Genomic DNA, 27,310 nt, shown 5'->3' on the forward strand with positions numbered 1-27,310 from the left:
CAGCAAACAAGGCAATTGTAGGGATTTATGTGACAGCATTATCTCAATTCTGGCAAGGAAGGGAGACATTATAGGAATGTTCTGGTAATTGGCGCATGTGGCTGAATCAGGCATATTTGTTAATGAAAAGAGAACGCCTAAGCACTATGAAGGACGGTGTATTTGAGAATAAGAAAAAGCTTATATTTAAAAACAAAACAAACAAAACTTTAGGCTGCCTATCTTGAGAAAATGCCTAGGAAGAGGAAGGTTGGCCTGTTCATGGGATTGAACACTTTTAAACTGTGGAGTACTGAGGGACTTGAAGGTAAATAGTGAACTCTGGGTATTCAGATGCTTCCGTGTTGGTAGCGCACTTCCAGTCACTGAGGAGAGCTCTGAGGAGAGGTGAAGTTTCCATGGAAATGAAGAGCTCTGAGGGAATATTGAGGCAAAATGGCTTGGGATAAAAGACTTATCACTTCATCTCCATTTGTAAAGTGAGGGTATTGATCCATTAGCTAAAGACTAACCTGTAAGGAAAGTCAAGAGAGACTAAATGAGGTAGCAGCCAGCCAAGGTGATAACTCCCTGTGATACAAAGAGTTGCCTGTGTTGACTTTTGTTCTCAATTGCTGTCCTGGACTTCTGGTAGCCTGGGTTTCTAGAAAACATGCAATGGTTAGCCGAGGAACATGCTCCAGGGATTCTTCCTAGGGCATAAATAATGAATGCATATGCCATTACATTTGAAATACCATGGGAACCGTAACCTGGTGTCTCGCATCACAGCTGGGGAAAAAACTTATCTGCCTGTGTTTTTGTAGGGGCCTGTTTCATCATGGCCCTCCTCGACATGATACACAGTAAGAGGGGCTTTCCTGTGGCTCCTTTCATCTGCAGATAGGATTAAGTAGCCAGAGAATGACAGAGAAAGTGCTGGCACATACATCTGGGAGAGGGCTGGCATCCATGGAGCTGTGGGCAGGAGTGAGCTGAGTACACTGCAGGCCTCTAGAGCCTCACGGGTGCAGTGAGCAATTGCCTTGTGATATGACTAAGCTGATGCATCTTCTTTAAAATTCATAGTTTGACAAAAGAAATGTATGCAAAGAGGTTCCCAAAATAGATGAAGTGAAGCAAGGAGATAAAGAAGGAAGGGCGAAAGAGTGGTCTTGTGGGGTCTGTGACAGAAGGATGCCCAGTCAGGAAGCTAGGGGAAATTCCAAGCAGGTATTTTCAGGCAAAAGGCAAAAGCAGTTACACAGCCAGCGTAGCAGGTGAGCTCCTGAAGGAGCCTGTACTTGAAGGCAACACACACCAAAACAGTGTAAGTTAAAAGGGAAGAACAAGAAGGATCACAGTGGAGGCAGGGGGTGTCCACTCTCAGCTCTGCTGGTGGTGGTCTCCTGCTCCCTGGTAAACTGGGCCTTTTAATGCCCCAGAAGGGATGCGCATTGCTGAGACTCTCCTAGGCACTGCTCTGTGTTGTGAAACAGAAGCCTGCTGCGGCCCTCATAGTCTGTCCCGACAGCAATCAACCCACAGCTCTCATGTATGCCTGGATTAACAAACACACAACTCCATGTGCATGACTGCCAGTTATTTGCAGTACTTAACATTGAAGATGTAATGGACAATTACTGTGCCTGTGGAAGGAACTCAGATAAGCCTCCACACAGGTGGTTAACTCCTGGGCAGCTCCAAAGCCCGAGGCGAGGGCTTTTACCTTGTGACAGTAGGTCAGCAAGGACTCAGGCTAGCGGCCACAGGGCAGGTGGGGTAAAACCAGGCGGAGGGAGTGCTGGCAGGCCACAGCCATATTTGCGGCAGCCCAGGCTCACCCTGATGCCACCAGAGGCCGAAAGTTTGTCTTGGAGAGACCGTTTCCATGTCTCCCCCTCCGCCAAAACATCTGGGAATGCCGCCACCACACTCCTGTGCCCGCATACCCCACGAACCCCATGCCCACAGCAACTCTCCAGCAACACTACCCACCACGGGGTGGGGGAAACAGCTCTAGGTGCCTCGCTCGGGGACGGCCAGATACGTCCCTTGCTTGGATAGAGCAGCTGGGCTTGACGGATCTCTGTCCTGACCAGTGTTAGGAGGGGGAGAGGGCAGGGCCGGGGAGGGGGTGAGCGGGAAACAGGAGGTGTGTGCGAGTGACAGCGACAGGGCCCTATCTCGACGAGGGAAAGGAGCTGTGGGGGGCGGGCCAGCAGTCGGGGGCGGGCAATGGGGGTGCGGGGAGGTGGAGACAGAAAGATGGCAGCGGTGGGAGGCACGGAGGGTTGTTGGGTGGTCGCCGCTCTTTCGCGGCTCCCTTGCTCGGTGTGGCTGCTCACCACCGCCGCCGCGCTCACCGCCGGTGAGTGGACGACTGAATGAGTGGGCGACTGAATGAGTGGGCGACTGAATGAGTGGGCGACTGAATGAGTGGGCGACTGAATGAGTGCCTGCCGGCTGGCCGCCGCTTCCCTCTCAGGGCTGCTCTCCCAGGCTGGGCGGATCGTGATGCAGCGGGGGGAGCTGCCCGTTCCGACCCGACCTGACCCTCGGCGCGGCGGGTTGGGTTCCTCGGTTTGAGTCGGGCCTGGCTGGGGTCGACCGGACGATCCGCGTTCGGGAGCGAGGGGCCGGCCCGACATGTGGAGGAGCCGCCGGGCCCTCAGGGGTGAGGCTGGCGGTAGGGGTGGACCACGGAGACGCCGCTCCGGGAAGGTGACCCACGCCTGGGTCTAGCCGGTGCGCCCCTCAAAATACAGTTCCCAATAGTCCTCGCCGCATTACCGGCCGTCCCGGGGTGCCGGCGCAGTCAGGCCTGGTGATGCTGCGGGCGCGATGCGTGGCAGCCCCGTGGCTGGCATTGCCGCAGTGCTTGCCAGTTTTCTTCTTGGATGGTTATTAAGTCAGAGAATGCGAGTCCTCTTTGTTGAGGAGAGGTATAGCGCGGCGAGGAAGTGGCCAGGAAATGGGGACGCTGGAGTTGTGGTACATGACTTAGAAAACACCTTTGATTTGGTTAGTATTGAAGTGTTTGAGTGGAGGAGTAGTTACATTATCCAGAATGTAGCGCTAATGACTCGTACAGATGGAGAATAAGTATGAGGCTATGGAGCAGTAGAAATGGAAAGGGCAATGCTTAACTTTGCTGTGGCTTATATTCTTGAAGGGCAAAGAGTTCTGTGTTTAACCTATCATTATGGAATGGATAGATCAGGCGCATTTCCCAGAGTAGCTCAGTAGATACGAGGCACAATATCAGGACAATAATGTAGATAGTAGGACAATGATGGTGCAACATCTAAAGGTATTTTTGGTTGGCAGTACTGGCTTGGTGCATAAAACGTTGCAGAGTATTTCAGTTCTTTCAGTAAAGAAGCCTGATGCCTTCTTAGTTCCTGTGTCTGGAAGACTATAAAACTGTAAGTCTGTCTGGAAACAGGTTTAATAAGAAACTGTGCTGAGTGGTAAGAAACTTTCAGCAACTTCTTTCCAGATAGCCTTCTTTGGATTTGTTTAAGACTCCTGTGTTTTGCAGTAAATACAAGTAGATATTACTAAGGCTTGCTATAGATCTTCAGACACAGCCTTAATATTTAGAATTAAGTAGGTAGTTATGATATGTAGTTTACGGTAAAAATAACTTCTTTGAAAATAAATACGGAGGTAAAAGAAGAAGGAAGCATATTTCCCCTGACCACAACAAAAGATACAATTACAGTAATGCTATGAGTAGCTGGGAGTATTAGATCATTCTACAAAGTCTGAGGTATGTAACCAAATACAGTATCTTAAAACCATGCAAAGTTACGATATACTCTTTTGGAAGAGAGACTCTCCCTAGGGTGGGGACTATCTAAGAAGTGAGATTGCAATTTAAAGGCATAAATGGATGTTAAAATCACTATCTTATCTGCATTGTACTGTGTTTCTGTTCCCATCCCTGCAACTGCTGATTTTTTTTTTTTTTTCCCCTAACTCCAAATCAAAGGTTATTTCCTGTTTTGGCTTCTCTCTGTGCTTATTATACACATTCTTAATCCTACTGTCTGCTTTGAAAAGACTTTTTTGGTTGTTGTTGTCCGTGTGTGGAGTTTGCACAAGGTTTAGGTCTTTGCACAGGAAAAATGACCAGAGTGCAGGCTCTTCATCTCTTTTGCATATGCCAAGTGGAGCGAGTGAATGGTGCCTGGTTTTGAGTTACTGGCTGGGCTTAAACCACGACAACCACCTACATGTAATTAACTGATAAGCTAACAGTGGTTGGTGGTTGGTAGGGCAAAGATGACCTCTAGAATTTGGGGTTACAAGGAGTCCCGTGTAATAAATGCACTACCTTTTGGCTTTCATGTGTCATTCTAGTTCTTGCTGTATTTCTAAGGACACTTCCCATTCCTTTTCCTCATGCTGGATTTTCTTCTAGGGAGGTTTGGAAATCAAAAACTACCCAGTAAAAGGGCCAGGGCAGAAATGGCATTTCGAGAGGGCTGTTGTTGCTTCATGGTTTGGATGTGATGTGTGGCTGGGGAATGTGCTGCATAGCTTAGCTGCCATGGTGTCTCCTTCTCTGCCTCTTTGTATGCTCAGTGGGAGACCTGTTCCCTGTGGCAAATAACCTGCAGTGAGATAGAAATATTACTCAGGGGACCATGTTGTACAGGCCTCATTTAACATCATAGTCTGCCAAGCCAAGCATGTTGTTTCAGGGCTAACTGCAGATACTGGGTTTTAAGCTTATTTTCTCATGTGCACCTTCATGTGTGTATTAGAAGTTCATTCTCCTTGTTACGCTCAGTCATCTGAAAACCTGAGTGCTTCATTTACTTGTAAGAATGAAGGCATTGTCAAACGTACTGTTTGTGATACAGTGGACGTTTGTGGGGTAAGGAATTGGGTATTATCTGTGTGGGTGAGTTTTGAACTACTAGTCAAGAGTGTAAAGAAAATAGATTATTTTGCAATCTTGAATTTGTAAACCCTCTAAATATCACTTAAAGTGATAGCATCAAGAGTTTAACATGAGGGTGGTGCCTGATTGGTTCTGAAAGTCTTGAAGAATGTCTAGACATTACCAGAAATAATATTACTGATATTTCTATTTGATTTTTTTCTTTCTCCTACTACTCCTTTTATACACAGTCACATACATGTGCACATAGGTCCATAACAAACAGAGGACTATTGACATGTTACATAGCTCAAGTGCCTATTGTGGCTTTGAGCTTACCTGCACGTTTCAGTTGCTGCTTGAAGTGTTTCCTGAAAATAACAGTGTAAGTCGCAATACTCACTTCATGTTTGTGCCAGCTTTAGTCAGAATTGCTGTATTCACCCCATCAGAAGCAGTTCTTTTAAGCTGACCCCACTGATGCTGCAGGTAGGAAGACTTCCTTGCCTGCAGTGCTAAACAGGTTCTGCAAAGGGAAAGGGCGAGGAAGTAGATAAACGTTTCTCTGTGCTGGCTGGCTTGAAGGTGATACTGTTGCTCAAGTCACCTCACTTGCAGCAGGAGGAAGTTCTTGAGTATGCTGAAGAGACAGTAGCTTAATATTTTGGTGATAAAGTGTAGCTTTACAAGTGCCATCTTGAAAAATGGCTAGGTGGTTCTTGACTGCCAGCCACCCAGCAGTCCTCTATCTCTACGTAAGTAATGACGTGCGTGGCTTTTTTCGCTTGTTACGTGAATTACAACTGATTGTGTTAAGCAGCAGTACCCCCCTTCCCCTCCCCCCCCCCCCCCCCCCAAACTATTGAATGCTAACTCAGGATACATCCTAGGAATACATCAGAAAGCTGGAAGGTCTGGCTATGAAAACATTTATATCCTTGTGGTTTGTGTCCTTTTTGTGTGTATGTGGTTTGTTTATCTTCATTACTTTGTTGATCTGGGTTAGTGTAACCCCACATGTAGTGATTAGCACATCTTCTGTAAGAGGACAAGAAGTTCTGAACTAGTTTTGCTGCTGGTGAAGAGGCTTGTGTAACTTAAGTGATTTGCTGTTACCTCCAACCAACAGTTGCTTAGAAAAGCAAGTGTTTACTCGGACTAGGGTTTAGTGGTAAACTGTGCCCATGGCACAAATGCTGTGGGTATGCATCCTGAGGCAGGGTTAACATCAGTATTGTTTGCTGTCTGAGATGGTTGAAAGAGAACCCTTCAGTCAGGTGATTTCACCTACTTCTGTTGATTTCTGCCCCCCCCCTTTAAAGTGGCAGGACCATTCTGTTACTTGTTCTTTTACATTGGCCTTTTCTGCTTGTCACCCCACTCCACCAGTGAGTAGGCTGGGGGTGCATGAGGAGCTGGGAGGGGACATGGCCAGGACAGCTGACCCAAGTGACCAGAGGGGTATTCCAGACCATATGGTGTCATGCTAAGCATATATAAAGCTGGGAAAGGGGAGAGGGACAAGGGGGGCTGCTCAGAATTACGGCATTTGTCTTTCCAAGTGACTCATGGAGCCCTGCTTTCCTGGAGATGACTGAACTCCTGCCTGCTTATGGGAAGTGCTGAATGAAAGCTTTTACTTTACCTATTAAACTGTCTTTATCTCAACCCATGAGTTTTCTCACTTTTACTCTTCCTATTCTCTCCCCCATCCCAATAGGGGAGTGAGCGAGTGGCTGGATGAGGCTGAGCTGCCCACCGGGGTTAGCCCACAGCCCTTGTATATTGTCCCATTTTGTTACTGTGCCTTTCAGCTCCTCCATTTTTATTTAACTGTTGAGTTGACGCTTTCCAGTTGGTGCAGCCGCTAGGTTTTGGCTGAAAATGTGTAAGGAAAGCAGACTGGCAGGTTGTTCTCATGAACTCTCCTCCAACCCTGCATAAAAAGAGTCTTTGCAGTACATTTGCTCTACGCACGTGATGTTAAGGGGCATTAAGGCAGCTAGCCCTAAAACATTGGTTACACCCTACTTTCCATGTTTAAAATCAGACTGAAGTTCTGTTCCTTGAGTGAACTCTAGGCTTCATTGTGTGGCTGGTGGCACTCTCCCAGGTACTTTCACTTAATGAAGTGGAGGTTAAATCAGGGCAGGTGACTTCCAGGTAGGCAAAATGGCCAACACCAGAAGTGTTTATCTTCAGTTGGCTTCTAGCCATCTGCTTTGCTTTTCAGTACCTTGTTTCTGTAGTGTGTGCAAGTGAAAGATGGTGAACAAGGCTCCCTCTTGGTAATCAATTCTGTAAAGCCATATATGCAGCTGGGATTTTAAAATCTGACTGATTTGTCAAGACTGATATGTCAAGACTGATATGTCTGACTGATTTGTCAAGACTGATGTGTCTTGAAGTTTTCTGATAGAAGTCTTACAGGATTGCCTGACTGTTTTGGCATGGAAGGTGTTGAGATGATGGCTGTGTGGAGGTGCTGCATACCCTGCTGCTTGACAAAGCACAGGCGTGAATGAAGGTGCTGCTCTGAACAAAGAGATGGCTCTAGAAATGACCTGTGTGTAAACTGGATAGTGGTGTACAGTGTGCTATGGGACACACGCACACACACACACACATAAATACTTTGCAAAAGAGAATCCTAGGATCATAAAATAGGGTTGGAAAGGACCTTAAGATCACCTAGTTCCAACCTGCCTGCCATGGGCAGCAATACCACACACTAAACCGTGTCACCCAAGGTTCTGTCCAACCTGGCCTTGAATACTGCCAGTGAGGGAGCATTCATAACATCTTTGGGCAACCCATTCCAGTGACTCACCACCCTTACAGTAAAGAACTTCTTCCTTGTATCTAACATAAACTTCCCCTGTTTAAGTCTGAACCCATTACCCCTTGTCCTGTTGCTACAGTCCCTAATGAAGAGTCCCTCTCCTGCACCCGTGTAGGCTCCCTTCAGATGCTGGAAGGCTGCTGTGAGGTCTCCACGCAACTTCTCTTCCACAGTCTGTAGAGTCAAAACTTTCTCAGCCTGTCTTTGTATGGGAGGTGCTCTTGGACTTGCTCCAACAGCTCCAGAGGAGGGCCATGAGGATGAACAGGAGGTGCTCCAGCCCCCTGAATGAAGACAGGCTGAGAAAATGTTCCTGGGAAGAGCCAGATGAAGCAGCTTCTGCTCAGTGCTTCCTAACCTACTCAGTTGTGGTACAGATATGGTTTACAGTGGACTAAGTTAGGGTATTGGTCTGGTTTAAAAGAAAACAATGGAAAAAGGGCTGTTTTGAACATGGATTAGTTCCTGGTCAGATTCATCATGTTCTAAGTGTGCATGAGAGCTATTTAAATTGGCACAACCACTGACAAATTCTTGTGAAACAATGCTTTGAAATATGTAGCATGGTTTTTCTCTTTTGGTTTTATGGTGTTACTGTGGGCTATAGCTAGTTATGAGTTTGCTTAGCAAATTAGCAAGTAAGTGTAAAATTTCTGGGAGCAAGGTGCCAGAGCTGAATGCCAGGCATTCAGCAGTCAGTGGAGCAGTAAGGGATCTGATCCTCAAAGAGCAAGGTAATGATATCCTTTTTGTGGGGAAAACTTGGTGTGTTTCAAGGAGACTTTTTTAAGATGTACTCTTCTTGTTCTGTGTAGTTCTTATTTAATCTTAGTTTCCATTTTCTGGAATCTTTCAGTGTGCTCAAGGAGTAATCTCTGTTTGTGAGTGACTATGTTAGTAGTAAAAGATTAGAGGTAGAAGAGCTGCCATCAGCTGTTTCAGTTACCCTTTGCACTTTGGATCTGTTTACTTAACTTACCCCTTTGGGTTTTTCACTGGTCTGGTTTGACTTTTTTAACAAGAGCTGTTTACTTGAGTTTGGACGCTTGTAAGCTTTCTTGTTCATGGAAGGAAAACCACTTAAGGGCTGATGAATGGAAAATATGATGTCTGGTTTGGAAAGTACCTGAGCTGCTGATTGGTGTCCCTGTCTCCAGCACAGGCAGGGATGTATTACTTTGTGATCCCCAAGGAAAAGTTGCTAGAGCTAGTTAGTTACTGGCTAGATGTCATTTGCCTCAAGACTAAATAAGCATCTGCCTAAACGTGACATATGACTGACTATAATTGAAGTGTGAAGCAGTGCAACTATAATGCTTCCTTGTTCATGGATCTCGGCACCTTTACAAGCATCTCAATTTTATGCTTTCCATGTTGAGAGAGTGGTACATCAGTGAAATGATTTCTTTGGGATCAAACAAGAAATCTGCGGACTGGCTGGCAAGGGAGCTCAGATGTTCTTTGCTGTTTCTCATGCTTGTTCCTTATTTTTGTGTAAAAGCATGAGCTTTGGAAGTAATCTCAGCATAGGTTCTTCTGCTGCCCTTTGGTAGAAGAATGAGCAGGTCTGCATCATGTGGAGGAAAACACTTGAAAAACTGACTAACATGGGAGCAGGAGGTGGTACCAAAGCTTAGTGACTCTGAAGACTTGTTTAATTTCTGTCGAAGTAGGTGCAGAGAGGTACTCAGAGCTGAGATATATATGGATGTTAATAACTGCTTTGGCAGCGTTGCCACAGCCAGCTTAAGGCTTCTCAACAAAACTGTTTTCCTCTCACTTGCAGTGACAAGATGCTATTTTTCCCCCTCTTCATCTTTGAGTCAGGCAGAGCTTAGCTGAATGTAAAGAGAGGCCAAGAGAAAGTGAATGTTGTGTTAGCAGATACTCTTCTGAGCTTGCCTCTGCAGGGGGATGGATTTTCGCAGCAGTAAGGCAGCAGGAGATAGTAGGTGTTCATGAGCTAGGTGTCAGCAGCTTCTTTTTCTGTTTCATAGAGCTGGTAGGGTGCTGCAGGACTGGCTGTGTTACTGAAGACAGGAACTCTTTTTTCCTTCAGCAGCTTGACTTATTTGACAAGACTGGCAACCTGGGAGCTGTTGCAGCAGTAGCAAAAAGCTGTTATGGTGATTGGCATTTGAGGGTGAAACTCTTCTGTCTTCCTTGGAGGCAACAAAATTTAGTTTTAGTTGCTTTGAAACCTAAATGCCAAGATTGGTTGGTGTGACTTTGTTTAGTCATCATTTCTGTAGCTGACATTGTTTTGTGTTGTGTATCATAGAATCACAGAATGGTTCAAATTGGAAAGAATCGTAAAGTTCATCCCATTCCAACCCCCTACCGTGGGCAGGGACACCTTCCACTAGAGCAGGTTGCTCCAACCCCTGTCCAACCTGGCCTTGAACACTGCCAGGGATGGAGGAGCTGCAGCTTCTCTAGGCACACTGTGCTAGTGTCTCACCACCCTCACAGGGAAGAAATTTTTTCCTGATATCTCATCTAAATCTCCCTTCTGTCGTCTTAAGGTCATTTCCTCTTGTCCTGTCACTACATGCCATTGTAAAAAATCTCTGTCCAGGTTTCGTACTGGAAGGCCTGGAGCCTTCTCCAGGCTGACCAAGCACAACTCTCAGCCTGTCTTCACAGGAGAGCTGCTTCAGCCCTCTGTTCATTTCTGTGGCCACCTCTGCATTTGCTCCAACAGGTCCATGTCCCTCTTGTGTTGGGGGCACCAGAGCTAAACACAGTACTGAAGGTGGGGTCTCACAAGATCAGAGCAGAGGGGGAGAATCGCCTCCCTTTAGCTGCTGGTCATGCTGCTTTTGATGCAGCCACAGTTGGTTTCTGGGCTCAAATGCACATTGCTGGATCTTGTTGAGCTTCTTGTCAACAAACACCCCAAGTCCTTCTCCTCCGAGCTGCTCTCAATCCAGTCTCTGCCCAGCCTGTATCTGTGCTTGGGGTTGCCCCATAATGAGGGTAAACATGAAGGTTTTGGTGGAGGTGATGCTGCAGGAGCAGTCTCTGAGGAGAGGCTGGGGCTACCTCATGCCTGGCACAGCCAGTTTCATGCAGCTTTGCTGGACCCACTGCAGCGTGCCGCTGGGCCCCTCAGCCCAGCTCAGGGCACCTCTTTGTTTAAGGAAAGACAAAGCACCACAAGGCACCACACAAGCAGTGAGGAGGGAGAGGAGAAAAAGTGTGAGGAGCAACACTGCAAACCCCAAGGTGAGAGGAGGAGGGGAGAAGATGCTCCAGGCACTGGGATAGGTATTTAGCTGCAGCCCCTAGAAGTTTTGGGATAGACCACAGTGGAGCAGGAATTCCCTTGCAGCACATGGAGAGGACCATGCTGGAGCAGATAGCCCCACTTCAGCCTATGAATGATGCTGGGCTGGAATAGGTTCTCCTGAAGGACTACAAGGTCATGGGAAGAACCTGTGCTGGAGCAGGGAAGGCTGTGAGGACCAAGGAGCTATAATGGACTGACCCCAACTCTCCATTTCCCCCTGGCTGCTAGAGAGTGGGGAGGAAGTAGAGGAGTTGGGAATGAAGGCATGAAGTTGAGCTGGGGAAAGAAAGCGTTAAGGGAAAGGTAGTTTAGTTTTTGCCTTTGTTTTGCACCATCCATCTCTATTTTAATTGGCAATAAATTAGATTAATTTTCCCAAAACAAGTCAGTTTTGCCTGGGACAATAGCTAGTAAGTGATCTCCCTGTCCTTATCTCTACCCATGAGCATTTCAGTCTTATTCTCTCCCCCTGTCCTGTTTGCAAATGGACAGTGAGAGAGCAGCTGGGTGGGCATGTGACAGCTAGCCAAGGTCAACCCAACCACAGTGACATGCAAGGACATATATGTAGAAATATATACGTATATATGCATTTTTCTATCTATACATCTTGTAAGACTTCAGACCAGTTAACACCATGGTGGATTTCTGTTAGTCTGGGTTTTTTTGTTATGCTGTTATATGTGGCTCCTTAACACTTGTGTGTTGTCCTTATGGAACACAGCATGGTTTGCTCCTGGGTGGAATGGCTGGTGTGGATTTCACTTCCATGTTAAGGCTAAATGATGTCAGTGAATTCTTTGTGTGGAAATTTGATCCAGTGTCTGGATGCTTTAACAGATCTTGTGGAGTTTCAGAGGAATGATTTGGGCATGTCTACTCCTGTCTACCAAGACATGAAAACCAGCTTTTCACCACCAGGTGTTTTATCTACAGTGAAGAAATAATGGCCTATGGGGACATAAGTGCCTGTAATAGCAGTAGGGGCTGTAACTTTGTGCTGGTTTTCTGAGATGCTTTGTAGGGGTATTGCTGCAGTCGTTTCGTGCTGATTGTGTGGGGAAACTGCTTTGTGGGAGAAGGAACTAAATGTCATGCAACTGTAGCTGAGAGAGATGTCAGCAGCAGACACTGACGTTTCACAACACACTCCACATGAAGTAAAAGTATTTCTTAATGAAAGCAGTGTTTCACAAGTATATATTGCTTTTGTGACTCATGACCTCTGCTAATTAGAAAATCCCATATCCTCCTCTGATGAAACTTCTGGGCTGCTGGGGAAACCATAGTGAACGTATTGATACACTGACTCCTCTGTCATTTTATTGAGACCTTTAGATGCGAGTTGCTCAGACTCTGTTGAATTAATGTATTTCTTTCCATTTTCCTGACCTACGATTCTGTCATCAACTTTTTACCTGTAACAGCCTGTCTGAATATTTTGCCATCTCTGAATATTTTGCCATCTCATATCTCTGCCATCAGACTTTCTGGTTATTTCCTGTTCTTTCATCTGTAAGACTTAATTTATAAATTGCATAAATAACTGTATTACCAGGTATCTTTAATATAAACAAAGCAAGTTGGTTGTATTAATTAATGGGCTGATGACTAGCCATTTCAAATGGAAGGGTGTGTAACACTTTTCCCAGTGTAGTATGGAAACTGTAGCAGCTGTAAGCATCCAGGATTTAGTGATCTGATAAAAGTTTCCTCTTAGTTTGTGTTTGTGCTTGTGCTTGTGGAAATAAGATGCCTGTGATTGCAGTGTTAGTTGTTTGGATTATTTGTTTGATTTGTTTGATCACTCCTGGTGATCAAGTCGAGTTGGATCCAGGGGAATCAGTTTTATTTTGGTGTGTTCATGGCCTTAATTAACAACTTTTTCATTGGATCCAAGATCTCAGTGGGAGACTATGGTCTATAAAAAAAATTTAGCTGTGTGTTAGTGTAAACCTTCAGTGCAAGGAAGGATTTTCAGCCTTTGCCTAGTAGAGCGGGGCTGTGTTTCTATATATAAAAGAATAGAATAAAAACAATTCTTGCCCAGAAGGTTAGTTTTTTTTGTTTGGGCTTGGTTTTTGTTTGTTTGTGTTTTTAAACTAATATGAAACAAGGGTAAGCAATCAGGGGATACAGGTAAAATTAGGAAAAAACTACTTCATCTTCAGTAGGCATTGATCTCCAAGTACTGCTAGCTTAGGCATTGTTGGATTTATACAGATGTTGTTACCAGATGTTTTGGAGACACTTGTGAGGACGTAAGGGAAACAAAATAAATTTGCAGGTTTTGAGCACATGCTCCCAACTGTGAGGGGCAGTGTTTAAGAGAAGGTACTGTCCTGTGGATTTGAAAAGTCTGATGAGATCAATGCTACAACATGGTTGGGGGAAGAGTCTCTTAATACTGAAACAAGGATGACTGCTTGGATGCTTGGTGTCGCTTAAGTGACTGTGGCATGCATAGATAAATCTCTATAACCCTGTGTAATCTTTTTATGTCAACTCATGACCATGTAGCTTGTTTCTGGGGGGTGGACCATAATTTGTGTACTGTTGTGTTTAATTGAGGATATAGCTTTGAGTATAATCAGTTGGTGATAGCGGACAAGGGGAAGTATCTGGACTTTGATTGGTAAAACAGCTGTTCACATAGCCTATGTCTCCTGTGAAGATTAAGTTGCCAGCATGTGTGATTTGGTGAGTCTCAGTTAATCTGGCCAAAGTTATCCCAGAGAGGACATCTGTGAGGAGGACTCCCATCAGTGTGGTGTAAACAGCAACAGGCCATCTTCTCTAAGAGTTTTCTGGTCAAAGTGTACCCCCATTTCAAAGATACTGCTTAAATTCACTTGTAGTCTTTTATGTTACTGTGGTAAAAACTGTCAGCTTGACTGCTCTTAATCTCACCAAAAGCTGAACAGTTAACCACAATTTGGTTAACTAACTAGATGCAAACTCTCGTCGTTATGAATGCTTGTCCACTATCAGTTCTGAATGCCTACCTATACTTTGCTGCTTGGTAACTGTTAAAGGCTTCTTCCACAGGGTGATTTCAGAGCAGCATATCATTGCCACTCTTCATAGTATCAGTGACGGCACAGTGTCTTTGGGTTGTGAGCTGAGTCTGGGCTGAACTATCTGAAAACATGTAGGTTTTTCACTAGTTTTGTGTAACCTGGCAGACATGCTGGTGTTACTACAAAGAAATTGAGAAGCTCTGCATCTTCAGATCTGCTTAAGCTCCTGGAGAGCTACACCTTCAGAGTTAGGGAGGTCTTGTTTGTTCACAGCAAGTAAGTTAAAACAGTATTAAGTCAGTAAAGTTGATTAGGTGGCAATGCTGTGTAATGAATAATGCTTGCTCTGGGCATGCATATGTTGAGTACTACATTTTCTAAGGTTAGTTCATGGAAGAGAACATATGCAATGTCTTCTTAATGTCACCCTTGGAGCAGTTTGGTTACTAGGAACTGTGATACTTACTGGTCTGTTACTGACCATCTGTCCAGAGCAAAAAGGACATCATAATAATGAAGGCCAAGATATAAAGTGGAGTTTTTAGACCAGTGTCAGCTGAGCAGGTGGCTAGAATCTTTGAAAGACTCCGTCTTGGCCTCAGAAGAGTTTAAAGTCAAAGATGCCATAAAGATTATGAGTTGGAGTGACGTGTGACAGATCCTTGGTGATAAATGCAGTTGCGGAGGGATCTGGGGGAAGAAATAAGCTCTGTTTTAGTCCCATTTAGCATGATCTGACAACCTAGCATTGATAAAGATGTCAGACTGAGACTGTTCTCTGAACATAAGGAGACAGATTCCTAGGAGACATGGATCTGAGTAGTCAGTGCAGTGATGGGAGCTGTACTTGTTTTGCAGATGAGCTACCTGAGACAGATACTGAGGAAAGAGACCTGAAAATAGAGAGGTGTTGATGAAGAATAAAGATCCATGATGGGAACAATAGGGAAAGATTAGTAAGTAAGTAAGAGTAGTAAGATTAGTAAGTTACTGAGAGTGTTGTGTCCTATTTCAAGAGTAGGAGTACTGTCTGAGAACAAGGTAAGGATGGAGTCTTTTCACTGAAGTGTGGGGGCTGACAATTTAGCTGGTGAGAATTGATGTAATTGGAGTAAAACTGCTCCATCTACACTAAAGATGGAAAAGAAACAGATGAAGAGGCATGGGTGTTTGTTTTTTCCAACGATTTTGATGTTAGGTGAGAAAAATAGAAGCATCTTTCTGATGAAAAGAATTAAAACAATTGAAGGTTAGAAGATATATTCAGAGGGGAATACTGGGGCTAGGAGCAGCTGGGTGAGATCAAGGGTGATCTATAGGTGAAGAGCAAATGTTTATCTTTGTCCTGCTTACCTTGCAGACCTTCACTTTCTAAAGCTTTCTTTTCTCACAGACAATCTCCTGTGATAATTTTTTTTTCCTCTGGAGAGGAGCTAAGGCTGAGGAAGCTTAAATAGAGCAGGGGGTAAGTGTGATGTGACTCAAAATTCAGCTTTCTCCAACTCAAGTATTTAAATAGGTGGAAGAGCTGGAAGAAGGCAGTCCTGGCAATTGTGGAAAGAGAAGGAAAAGAGCTGGAACTGATCCATGTGGATTTTATTATGGCAGAGGAGGTAACATTCAAGGTAGTTGAAACTGCCACCATTTCAATGAAAACATGGGAGTAGGGAGCAAAGGGTCAACAAATGTCAAATGTTATAACCTGTTTATGTCTTCCAAACAATCGTGTTAAGATTTGAGGAGCTTATCACAGAATCACGGAATGGTTGAGGTTGGAAGGGACCACTGGAGGTCACCTAGTCCAACCTCCCTGCTCCTAGAGCACATTATGTAGGATTGTGTCCAGACAGCTCTTGAATATTTCCAGGAAAGGAGACTTCATAACCTCTCTGGGCAACCTGTTGCAATGCCTAGTCATCCTCACCCTCAAGTTCCACCATGTGCAGGTGGAACTTCCTGTGTTTTAGTTTATGCTTGTTGCCTGTCATCCTGTTGCCTGGCACCACTGAAGGGAGTCTGGCACCATCCTGGCACTCTCCCTTCAGATACTTATATACATTGATCAGATCCCCCTGAGCCTTCTCTAGGCTGAATAGGCCCAGCTTCTTCAGCCTTTCCTCACATGAGAGATGCTGCAGATCATTCTAGTAATCATTCCAGGACTTGCTTCAGGAGCACTGCCTCTCTCTTGGACTGGGGAGCCCAGAACTGAGCACACTACTTGAACTGAGGCCTCACCAGGGCTGAGTAGAGAGGGAGGATACCTCTCTCGACCTGCTGGCACTGCTCTTCCTAATGCAGCCCAGGATACCATTGGCTTCCTTGGCCACAAGGGCACATTACTGGCTCATGGACGCCTTGTCCACCAGAACCCCCAGGTCCTTTTCTGCAGAGCTATTTTCCAGCAGGTCAGCCCTCAACCTGTACTGGTGCATGAGGTTATTCCTTCCCAGGTGCAGGACCCTGTAGTTACCTTTGTTGGAAGGTTTCTCTCTGTCCATCAATCCAGCCTGTCTGGATCCTTCTGAGTGACAGAACAGCACTCTGGGCATCAGCCACAGTTTTGTATTGTCTGCAGACTTGCTGAGAGGCACTTTGTCTATTCATCCAAGCCATTGATGAGAAAGTTAAACACTACTGGACCCAGTATTGACCCCTGGGTGGACACCACTAGTTACAGGTCTCCAACTGGACTCTGTGCCACTGACCACAACCCTCTGAGACCTGCCATTCAGCCAGTTCTCTATCTACCTCACTGTCCACTTGTCCAGCCTGTGCTTCCTGAGCTTGCAGATAAGGATGTCATTGGAGACTGTTGAGAGCCTTGCTGAAGTCCAGGTGGACAACATTCACTGCTCTCCCTCATCTGTCCAGCCATTGTAGAAGGCAGTCAGGTTGGTTAAGCTTTATTTCTCTTTGATGAATCTATGCTGGCTAGCTCTGATCTACTTATTTCTCATGCTGTAGGACAAGAGAGACAGGATATTTCTTTCTAAGGGGTACATGCTGAAGGAACAAATAAAAGGAGGTAGTGTTTTTAGGCTGGGGGGAGAGAATGAACAAAGAAAAATGTGAAGTTGAGACAACAATAAGACATAATGAAAATTAAGCTTGCTGGAACTGTCTGTACAAGATTATGTGGTTTCTGCCTTCCCAGGCTGTAGGCAGAAGTTGGACTTTTTTTTTTTTTTCTTTTGCTTCACTACTGTTTTCTCATGGGTTGCTAGAGAGTTAGCACAGTGACTTCTTTAAGCAGATCTGTGCCACCCACTGCCTGTGTGTGGCAAGGAGTTCTCTGTACCACGTACAAGCAGACAATGTCTGTGTAGACTCTTTTCTTCCTATACAAATGCTGAGGGCATCTTGCTTGTTTTGTGCTTGAAAGGGAAGCTTGTTCTGTGGCTTGGACTCAGAACAATGGGTTTGGTGTGTGATTTTTTTTTTTTTTTTTTTTTTCTTCTCCATTAGCTGGAAAAAATACATAAAGTTTCAGTTTTTCAGAGTTCAGTTCATTAAATTGCTAGAAAACTTTGTTTCTTTCAAATAAGTGTTAATTATTTTACAAAAGAATATTCTTTAGCCCATAGTCAGAGTACGTACAAGAAAAAGGAAGCTCTGATACAACTTCTTGATGAAAATCCCCCACCTTTTAGGGTGCTGTTCCTCTTTCACTCATTTGAAATGAGAGCAATGATGACAGGGGAGCATGAGGGATCAGGGCTAAAGTGTCAGGACTGAAGAGTTAGTGAGTTTGAGAGGTGAACAGCATGGACTCTGAATGGCAAAATGAATGAATGGTGGTTTCTTCAGGTTTTGGTTATTACAACTGAACTGGTATGCTTAATTCTCCCACCCTTGCCGTGCTTGCATGCTCATTCCATGTCCCCTTCGCATGTGCTTTTCCTTCTCCTGGCTTACCATGATGCTTAGTGAGAGACAGCAGTTCCTACAAAGAAATGCACATAGTGGTTGTTAGGTGTCCCCAGATGGCCAGCATGTTTTCATCCTTTTCACTGTTGGGCTATTTCATTGACTAAACTACAGCTTCCAGAGCTTGCAGGTGGTCTGTACTGCAGGGCCTACTTCCGCTGCCTGCTGTTTGTGTTCCCATGCTGCAGCTGGTCAGCTGGAATTGCCCAGTATACTCGGTAGTCTTGGGTGAGGGAGAAAGATGGGAAGTGATGCAGCTCATGTGAGCTCTGTTTTCCTGGGAAATGAGGCTTGAAGTTACATACATAAAAGATGACTTCTGAAGTTCTTTACAGAGTATAGGCTTTCCGTAATTTTAAGCTCCAATAAAATAACCTGGTTGAATACAAATCTACACCTTGGGATAGCCGCATCACTTGAAAGAAGCTTGCTGTCTAATTCCTGAAGGCTGCAGAGCTGGTAGCTCCTGCTAGTAGCTGGTTTTCCTCCCAAGCTAACCCCATGATTTAAGGACTAATGTAGCTGGATTTTTCTCACTTGGTTTGTTGAGGATTTTTGTGGTGCCTTTTTCTGTTTGTTTGATGGTGTTTTGTTTGGTTTTATTTTTTGTCATTTTATGTTTCTTTTTGATTTTAAACTTTGACTGGAATCTTTCTCTTCAGTCTGCCTACTTCCAGACTATTAAATCAACTTTATTCAAATTTGAGAAATAAATCAGCACGATCCTGAAGAAGTTTGCTTTCCTCTTCTGATGAGGGAGGAAACCTTCTGAATTTCAGATGCTGTAGCCCAGAGACACAGAATAAGTGTGATCAAAAGCAGATAACTAGTGCCGTCTCTATGCAGAAAAGCATGGTTTAATACAAATCAAATCTTACATTTGAGTTGCTGGGGACACATGTCACATGTGTATCCCACCCACAGTGATTTCTACAAGTTTTTTGCTTTCACATGGATGTGACACAAACACTGAAAGACACTCTTTTGTGATGTTACAAGATCACCCTTTGTTTCTTAACATAAATGTGAATGTACAGTTTTGTAATCTTTGCTTAAGTCTGAATAAGGTATAGTGTCTTTTCAGTTTAAAAGGTGCCAAATAACAAATATGTTCAACAGATTTTCTGAATCACTCTGATTTTCACTTACTCTGTAGGAAAATTACAAGCACAATATTAACCTTCATGACTTTACATTTGAGGGTGGTTGTGGTCTGCTTACTCTCTTGACCATGCATAAGCCTCATGGTACAAAAAAAATCAAATTACTCCCACGCTTCTGAACTATAGTTGATTGTTTATGAGGTCTTGCACATGGAGGCCTTGAAGCATTCCAGAGAATAGAAGCAGATGGTGTAGCTGGTAGCCACAGAAGTTTATTCCTCAGCTTTCTGGGATGAGCTTTTGTTCTACCTACAGCTGAGGAAAAACTGGAGATGGGAAACAAGATGTGAGCCAGAGAGGAAACTGAGTAATAGCTGGGTCCAAGATGTTAGTTCCTCCAGTGGGGCTTATTTATTACAATGTCTTCTAGCAGCTAGTAGGAGAGAATTTTTAAACTCATCCTTTGCACCATAGAATTGACTTCCGCAAACTGTTGTAGAGGAAACATCTGTGGATGAAAAACATCCTGTAACAGATAATACAGGGAAAGAGAAGTGAACTGGCCTTCTCTATGCTTGCTACTATTGAAGGTATAATGCAGTGTGTGTGCACACACTTGATGTGGGAGTTGTTGTCTCTTCTCTCTTCAGCTTACAGGGAATGGGATATGAACTTCCTGATTCTTGAAACAACACTGATGCTGCTTGTTCTCCTTCTTTCTTCTCTTTACCTTTTCCATGCAGTCAAAGTATCAGCAGTAGAGGTCAACACACCGGAAGAGATATTTGTGGAGAATGGGACAGATGCAAAGCTTCCATGCACATTTACATCTGTGGAAGTGATCAGCAGCGCAGCATCTGTTTCTTGGAGTTTTCAACCAGAGGGAGCAGCAACTCGTATCTCGGTAAGGAATGGCTGTAGGGGAAGAAACATGGGTTGGGAGGCTGTGATAAGTGTGCAGAAGTCTTCTAGCTGGTTCTGAGGAGCAAGCCAATATGGATTGGAGCCTCCTTCCATGTGTCTTGTTTCCATCGCTGGGATTTTCGGGGGGGGGGGGGTTTAGAGTTGTTTAAGTAAGTTTAAGTATTGCCACATGCTAGATCTCTGCAAAGACATGAGTAGATGAGCAGCTAAGAATCTTTTCCTAAGTTCTATGTCCTATGAGCAGGAAAACTCTAACTTTGAACCTGGGCAGATGGAGCTCGTCTAGCCTTGTAAGGTCTTCCGTCTAAGAGAAGGACACTCTAACCAAACCTACTAGCTGAGGACTTTGCTGTCACTGTCCAACCTTGCTATGCCCTGGCAGATAAACCTCAGGTGTAAAGGGTGGAGCTAGTTCTGCGCACACTGCGCCTCACCTAAAAAATCCACTGCGTAAGCCCGAAGGGTTTATTCACACTTGCAAAGCCCTGTAGCGACAGGCGAGGGATGAAATGGCAGGTGATAAGGTGCCCTGGAAGCCGCAGACGCAACCCTGCATGCAGGCGGTTCAGGACATTGTTTGCTCCAGACTGACCCAGGAGATGGCAGTCTTGTTCAGAAACACCCTGAATGACCAAGCAGCCTCTTTTCCAACCGGATTTGCCTATCCCACATTGCCCTTTTAGTCCTCATTGTGCTTGTAGTAAGCGTGGGTAAAGCCCTGCCCAAATCTTCATTTGCGAAGCCAAGCCATCAGTCAGTCACATCCACTTGCACTTGAAGTTAGTTGTGGAGTTGTGCACTGAATGATAGTGGCCACAAAATTTGAGTTACCACTACTACAGTGTTACATTGTGTGTTGTGCATAGAATCATAGAATAGTTAGAGTTGGAAAGGACCTTAAGATCATCTAGTTCCATGCCTCCTACCATGCTTGTGCACTGTATAGCCTCTGTTTAAAAGGGTCTGAAATGAGACCAGTCTCCCCGGTTTCAGAACCAAAGTGAATTGCTCAATTCAGTAGGCAGTTCTTCGTATTTTAGTTATTTGATGAGTAAAAGACCAGACTAGCAAGCAACTTAAGGTAATAATAATTGCCATCACTCATTTCCTGTATGTTGAGCCCAAGTGTGCTCAGATCCTTTGGGTGTACACCTTCAAAGAAGTGGCTTTAGTAGATTTTTAGCTGTCTTCTTCGTCTTTCATATAAGCTGTACAGTTCTGAGTCTGAACTCTGACACTTCTGCTTCCCTCTTATTTCTTGCCCTGAGTGAGAATTTAGAGGAAGCAGAACAAGGATATCTGGAGCAGCAGGGAAGATGTGGGGACAGCAGTTTGCTCAGCCTGTTAGTGATGATTGTCTCCAATGAGACCATTTAGACTCTAGGAGCCCTTCAGTGCTCAGAAGAGGGATAATCCAAAACAGTCTCTGAGCATCTTCCTCAATACATATTGCTCTGAAAAGTCAGCTTCTGAACTCCTGGTGAATAAATGCTTAGTTTTGAAAAGGGATCTCTTCTCTTTGGGAAGCCAAAGCAGTAGCTGGACAAAAGCTTAAGGAATTCGGGGGTCTTTCCTGTTTGTATCTGTTTGTATGTTCTGCTCCCCACAGAAATATCCACTGTGTATCATGTCTTGCCCTTTTCTGTCTGCATCACTGTCCAAACCCATTATTGTAGAAATACAACTTTGGAACACAACTTTTTTTTTTTTTTTCTCTTGTGATGAAGTCAATTTAAACATTCTACCTGGATGTAGTTAACAGCACAACAGAGAGAAAAGCAAATTATCTTTGTGCAGAAGTGACCCAGCATGATCTGATGTTAATATCCTGTTTCCTTTGAAGGCCTGGGGGAGGTATAGAGATATAGAGGGAAGATTTTTATTCTTTTTTTCTAAATGAACCCAAGTCATGTCATTTAAATGGCTTGGTGGGCATTAATTAGAAAGACTAGTCTCATTATCAGTTTATGTCTGAGCTAGGTCCATGTGTCTTTGGGAAAGGGTGGTCCTTTGCCTCTTTAGAATCGGCACTGTCAATCTTGTTGCCATGTGATGAGGGTGACCTGACTGAAAGCTTCCCCAGCTTGTACCCTTCCACATGCCTGGTTATAGAGACATCTCTGCATGAATGAAACGTCTGATGACAGCAGAGTTTCACAGTTGGCTAAAGCAGTCTAAACCCATCAGCTTTAGATTTCAAAAGAAGTCTCAGGTTAAATAACTTAATCATACACAGTGGAGTGGCTTGAGTCAGTAGGCATGTGTTTCAGGGCATGTTTTACTTTGTGATTTCTCCTCCCTCAGGTGAGTAGGCCTAGACAGCTGAGGAATCTGCCTCTTACCTTCTAGACTTCTAGTTTGATGATTCCCCCCATGCACAGGGGTGTGGTAATGCAGCACCTCTGTGCTTAAGTTCATAATCCAGCTGGAAATGCTGCAGACTGATGCAGATTTCTTCTACAATGTTGACAGATGACTGTGTGCTAGCAGACTTCCTACCAGATGAGATAGTTTATTGGATTTATGGTAGCCTGTAGACAATGAATAAGTGTCAGATTGTCTGCAACACATACCTGATGTGGATAACATTTGTGCTTCGTAATGATCAGGCCTTGATAATCAGGCTGCAGGTCTGAGAGAGAGGATGTTGGAGTGACAAGCCTCAGATCAAGGGAGGGAACAGGAAAAGAGATGGGAGGTAACTTGAATGGAAAGAGGACTAGCTTGTAGTCTGTCTGTTCTGTGGCAGAGCGATTGTAAAGAAGGCTGTAGAAAGAGGAACCTGGAATATTAAATTTATTTAACCATGCTCTGGAGACTGAACTGAGGAGAGTTCAAGTTGATTCTAGATTGAGTTGTTTGTCTTGCTCTCTTTCAGAATGTGAAATTAAGAATGAACATGCTCCTGAAATACAGCCCTGATCCCTCTCTTAGCATTATGGCCAGTGTTCAGACATCCCATATCTTCGAAAGCAGAGTTGTCCTGTAGTGGTCCTGTGTACTTCCACTGCTGTAAATTCCAATTTTGGTCAGGTATAGGGAGGAAGTATGCATTTTCGCCTCATGCTGTACTAAACAGGTTCATTCTTCAAGGATTTTTGGGCAAGTCTAGGGAGTGCAGGGCCAATGTGCAATGTAGTCACCTAAAACCTGGGAACCAGTTATATCTAATTTCTGTGAGGGACTGGAAACAGCTAGGTATGCTTTAAATTATTCATGGAATTTTTTTTGCGGGTGGAGGGAAGGGGAGGGTATTGCATGTTAGCTTAGCTGTGCTGTAGTTGCAAGTAACACACAGCAAAATATGAGATAGGAAACCTGGTATTCTTTTCCTACTAGGTTGCAGAAGGCTTCTTGTGTGTATAAGACAGATGGCTGTGATCCAGGACTGTTCTATCTTTTAATTATTCTCAGGTTAACAGCTGTTTTCTCTTTCCCCCACCTCCTTGTCTATGAAAATCTGTATCCCCCAAAACAGGGGGAAAAAAAAAAAACCAAACAATACAACCACAGAAAAAAAAACGCAACAGAAAACTGAAACCTGCAGTCTGCTGTGGTAGTGTGATTGGGATATAAGCCATAGCATGGTTATGTGATCAAAAGGCAGCGAGCCAAACTAAAGTGGTGAGGCAGAAGGAAAAAGAAAACCTAGAATGCTCGTTGTGTACAGGACAGTGGATTCTGGGAGAATGCTGCAACAGTGTGAGAAGCATGGTAGCTTGATGATCTCTAACTAGATTGTTTTTGTCTTTCCATTGACTACAGTTTTTCTATTACTTTAATGGGAAGCCATACCCTGGAAAGGACATACCATTTAAAGACAGGATCACATGGGCTGGAGATCTTAACAAGAAAGATGCTTCTATCAGTATATCAAACATGCAGTTCCGGGACAACGGCACTTATATTTGTGATGTCAAGAACCCACCTGACATTGTTGTCAAACCAGGAGAAATCCGAGTTAGAGTTGTGGAGAAAGGTATTCACCCTGTATGATTTTTTTTTTTTTCTTCCCCTTGCTTTCCCCCCACTCTGTATCTATATCACTTTTCTTGTTGGTGGGGGAGTAGCCTGGAGGGAACAACTATCTTTTTAATTCACTTCTTCCAAGTCCTAATAATAGAACTGATATTCTCTCAGCTGGTTAAAAAACTGAATGTCATACCCTCTTCCTCTATACCCTCTAATTCCTGTGCATTTAACAAGTATTAGCTGATGGAAGCCTTGATGAAAACCTGTTTTCTCATTTCAGAGTCCTATGAATTCTTCTTCTATATCAAGGGTTAGGATGACCTTTGAAATCTAGGGAGCGAGGAGAGAGAGTGGGAGACTTTTCTTTTTGGAACCCATCCACTGGAAAAAGAAACTAATAATCTGTCCCAAACACATACTGACAGTGAAATGCTACTGTCTTCCATGGAAAAGTGTTTGTGTTGCATGTTGCATTCGGTTTCTTACTTAGATGTTCGTTCTGTATCCATAGTAACCTTTACAATCTGCAAGGGTTGGCTTTTTACAGTCATTTAAGGCTTCTGGTTAGCATTTGGTAATGATGATCACAGTTCAAGAGCACTTATATTCTGCATATAAATTTGGCTCTTCATTTCCCTTGGCCATGCAAAACATTTGATTGTTCTAGCTAAGCTGGAGGTCAGCCAAAGTGTGACTGTTCCTACAATGAAACGGTTTTTATAGTGATCAGATTTCCAAATTTATAATTAAGAAGGAGAAGAATAATAAAGGTTGAATTCATGAATGGCAGTGCTGATGTAGCCATTCCATTTTAATATGTATGGGAAGATACCTATATGTATCCTCTGATTAGAATTATACTGCTGCTATGACAAGTGTGTATCTCTGCTCATGAAGTCATTCTATGTACTTGGGTAGGCAAGGTCTGTAACTCTTATGTTCACAGGGCAATTTGAGTTGAATGGACCTCCAGAGGTCCATCGCTTAGAACTTTGCTAGAAGTTTGAAGTCTGTGTAAAATAGGGTCAGTTTGTTTTCTTACAATGTACTGATAGTCTCTATGAGGAAGCAGTAAAGCAACTGCTGGTTTGGCAGTCAGGCTGTCTTGGCAAAGCCTCTTCAGATTTTAACCCGGTTTAAGCAGATGAAGACTGACTTCAGTACACTAATTCAGGTGTTTTTTTCCAACAGATTTGCATGCTGGCTTCCCCATAGATGGAGCATCTGGACAAGAGAACCTCACTGTTTCTGAAGGGAACCATGTATTTGGCAATACTTCTTGTCATTGGAAAAATGCTACAACAAATATTTTCAAATTCTTAGGAAGACCTTGAAAATAGGTTTTCAAGCAATAGCTGTAATGCTGTCTTGCATTTTCTCTTTACCCAAAGCCACTGCTCTTGTAGTAGGTCGTAACTCACCAACTCACCTTGAACTGAGATGGAGAAATATTTTTTGGTTGAAATAAATACATGCTGACTCTTGGGCCTTTTTTTTTTTTTTTTTTTTTTTTTTTTACTGTAAATGCATTTAATTGTTCTGAATCATATATCTGGCTTTGTAAGCTCTTCAAAGCTACATATGTGCTTTATACTTTTAAATTATTCATAGAAGCTTAGTTAGCCTCAGAGTTTAAGTTAAACATGTAATAACTTCCAGGTTGGCTTAACTGTTTAAAATTGCCAAGTCAAGTTAACTCAGCTGATGTGCACTGCAGTATCTACATAGTGTTTGCACAAACCAGCTCCATCAGCTACATTGGAAGAATCCTACTGGTAGAGATGAGAAGCAAGACTGTTCTTTCAGTAGTGCATTTGAATCTGAAAAGCACTACTGTTCAAAGCTTAAATGACAGAAAATTGTAGGGAATTCCAAGACCTTACATTACAAGTAGGCTGCCACTACTTGTGATAGGAAGCTACTTACTGTGTTCAGGGCACCTTGTGTTGTCTGGAGGTAATCCATCTTTGAACTCTTCCAGGGGGAAAAATTAGAATTGTTGTATGACAATCTTTGTACTTAGCAGCAATGAAAACCTTCAGTTTCCTGCCTGTTTCATAAAACTAATACTAACACATTTTCAGTGAAAATGGAGGTTGCTTTGAATTATGGTGGTGCTTAGTAAAAAGTGTTCTTTGAAAGGCTGAATTTTTGGCCTAGATTAAGCTATTAACTTAAATGTTAGCTTTCAGAGCTGGTGTTTGATTATCTAGCTGGTAACAGCTATTCATCTGTTACAATGAAGTCATTGGCTGCTCTGCAAGTACTTACGAGAAATTAGTGTAACTGTGGAAATACATGATGGGGGGTGGCATTCTTCAGCTGAACTGTGTGGTCATGAAATTGTGTGAACTTTTCTATATTCTCTGTTGGACTGTGTTCTGAGAGGCAATAAAGCCAGACTCTGGCTTCACTTGCGAACAGTTGCATCTCTTATGCGGTCTTAAAAACCTCTGTCAAGAACATAACTGCTGTCCTTGACTCAAATTCAACCAACTAAAAGAACCCTGAGTCAAAGAAATGGCAAAGCTGTCAAATTTTGATCCCTCTTTCAGCACTTACAGCCCAAAACTATAGGCACTCTGCACTGTAGTTCTGGATTGCTACTTCGTTTCTTGCACTGAAAAAGTGTGTATGGTTCTTTTTCTTGTGTGCAAGGCAACAGCTGGTCTGCTAACAGAAATGCCTGTCTGTTTTGATGCTTTTGCAGACACTTGTCCCTGCACTTGGGAAGGTGGAAGAGCACAGAACCTAGGGAACTCTCACTTCTAACATGCCTCAAAATAGATTTATCTTTGCATGCAGCTCAAAACCAATCTCAGTCTTAGGTACCTTACCTTTTGTAAGATGCTCTTCTTTAATAGCATATGGATCTTTCTAGAACCTTTCAGAAGATTGCCAAAAGGCTCTGGAAAGAAGGGGTGTCTTCCTCTAAATTGTGACACTCATGTCTTCATCTTTAATTTCTTACTAAGAGTTACCATGTTGTAATGAACTGGCGTTTAACATGGGAGAGCTAGGAAAGCTGTTGATATGTTATTTGGCCAGGTGATGGTATGATCAGTGAAACAGTTAGAGATCAGGTAGCCCTTAAGTCACTGAACTCAAAATGAACAATACTGAATGTAAACACTCATCTTAGTTTGATGGACCCTGCTTCAGGGTACTGTGTTGAGCTGCTCCCTCCTAAATAAGTATGTCAAATGGGCTTGGTCTGCAGACTGCACTGTATAATGCTCTGTAAGTATGGTCTGTGGTTCATACTGGAACAAGTCCAGCAAAGGGCAACTGAGATGATTAAGGGACTAGACCACTTTTCATGTGAGGAGAAGCTGAGAGAGCTGGGGTTGCCTA

At 43.7% G+C, this 27,310-nt stretch overlaps 1 protein-coding gene across 4 annotated transcripts in view; it reads left to right on the top strand.

The window, feature by feature from the left end:
* The first annotated feature begins 2,223 nt into the window (after window positions 1-2,223).
* Window positions 2,224-27,310, top strand: part of MPZL1 (myelin protein zero like 1) — a 42,204-nt gene continuing 17,117 nt past the window's right edge. For 2 of the 4 annotated variants that reach the window (XM_065676472.1, XM_065676474.1), the window contains exons 1-3: window positions 2,224-2,350; window positions 19,804-19,964; window positions 23,750-23,963. In XM_065676472.1, the coding sequence (XP_065532544.1) occupies window positions 2,248-2,350; window positions 19,804-19,964; window positions 23,750-23,963 (478 nt within the window). In that variant the 5' untranslated portion in view covers window positions 2,224-2,247. The other 2 variants (XM_065676473.1, XM_065676471.1) reach the window with 2 other exon arrangements.

The sequence above is a fragment of the Lathamus discolor genome, chromosome 4 (assembly GCF_037157495.1).
Source record: "Lathamus discolor isolate bLatDis1 chromosome 4, bLatDis1.hap1, whole genome shotgun sequence".
In the NCBI taxonomy this organism is placed as follows: Eukaryota; Metazoa; Chordata; class Aves; order Psittaciformes; family Psittacidae; genus Lathamus; species Lathamus discolor.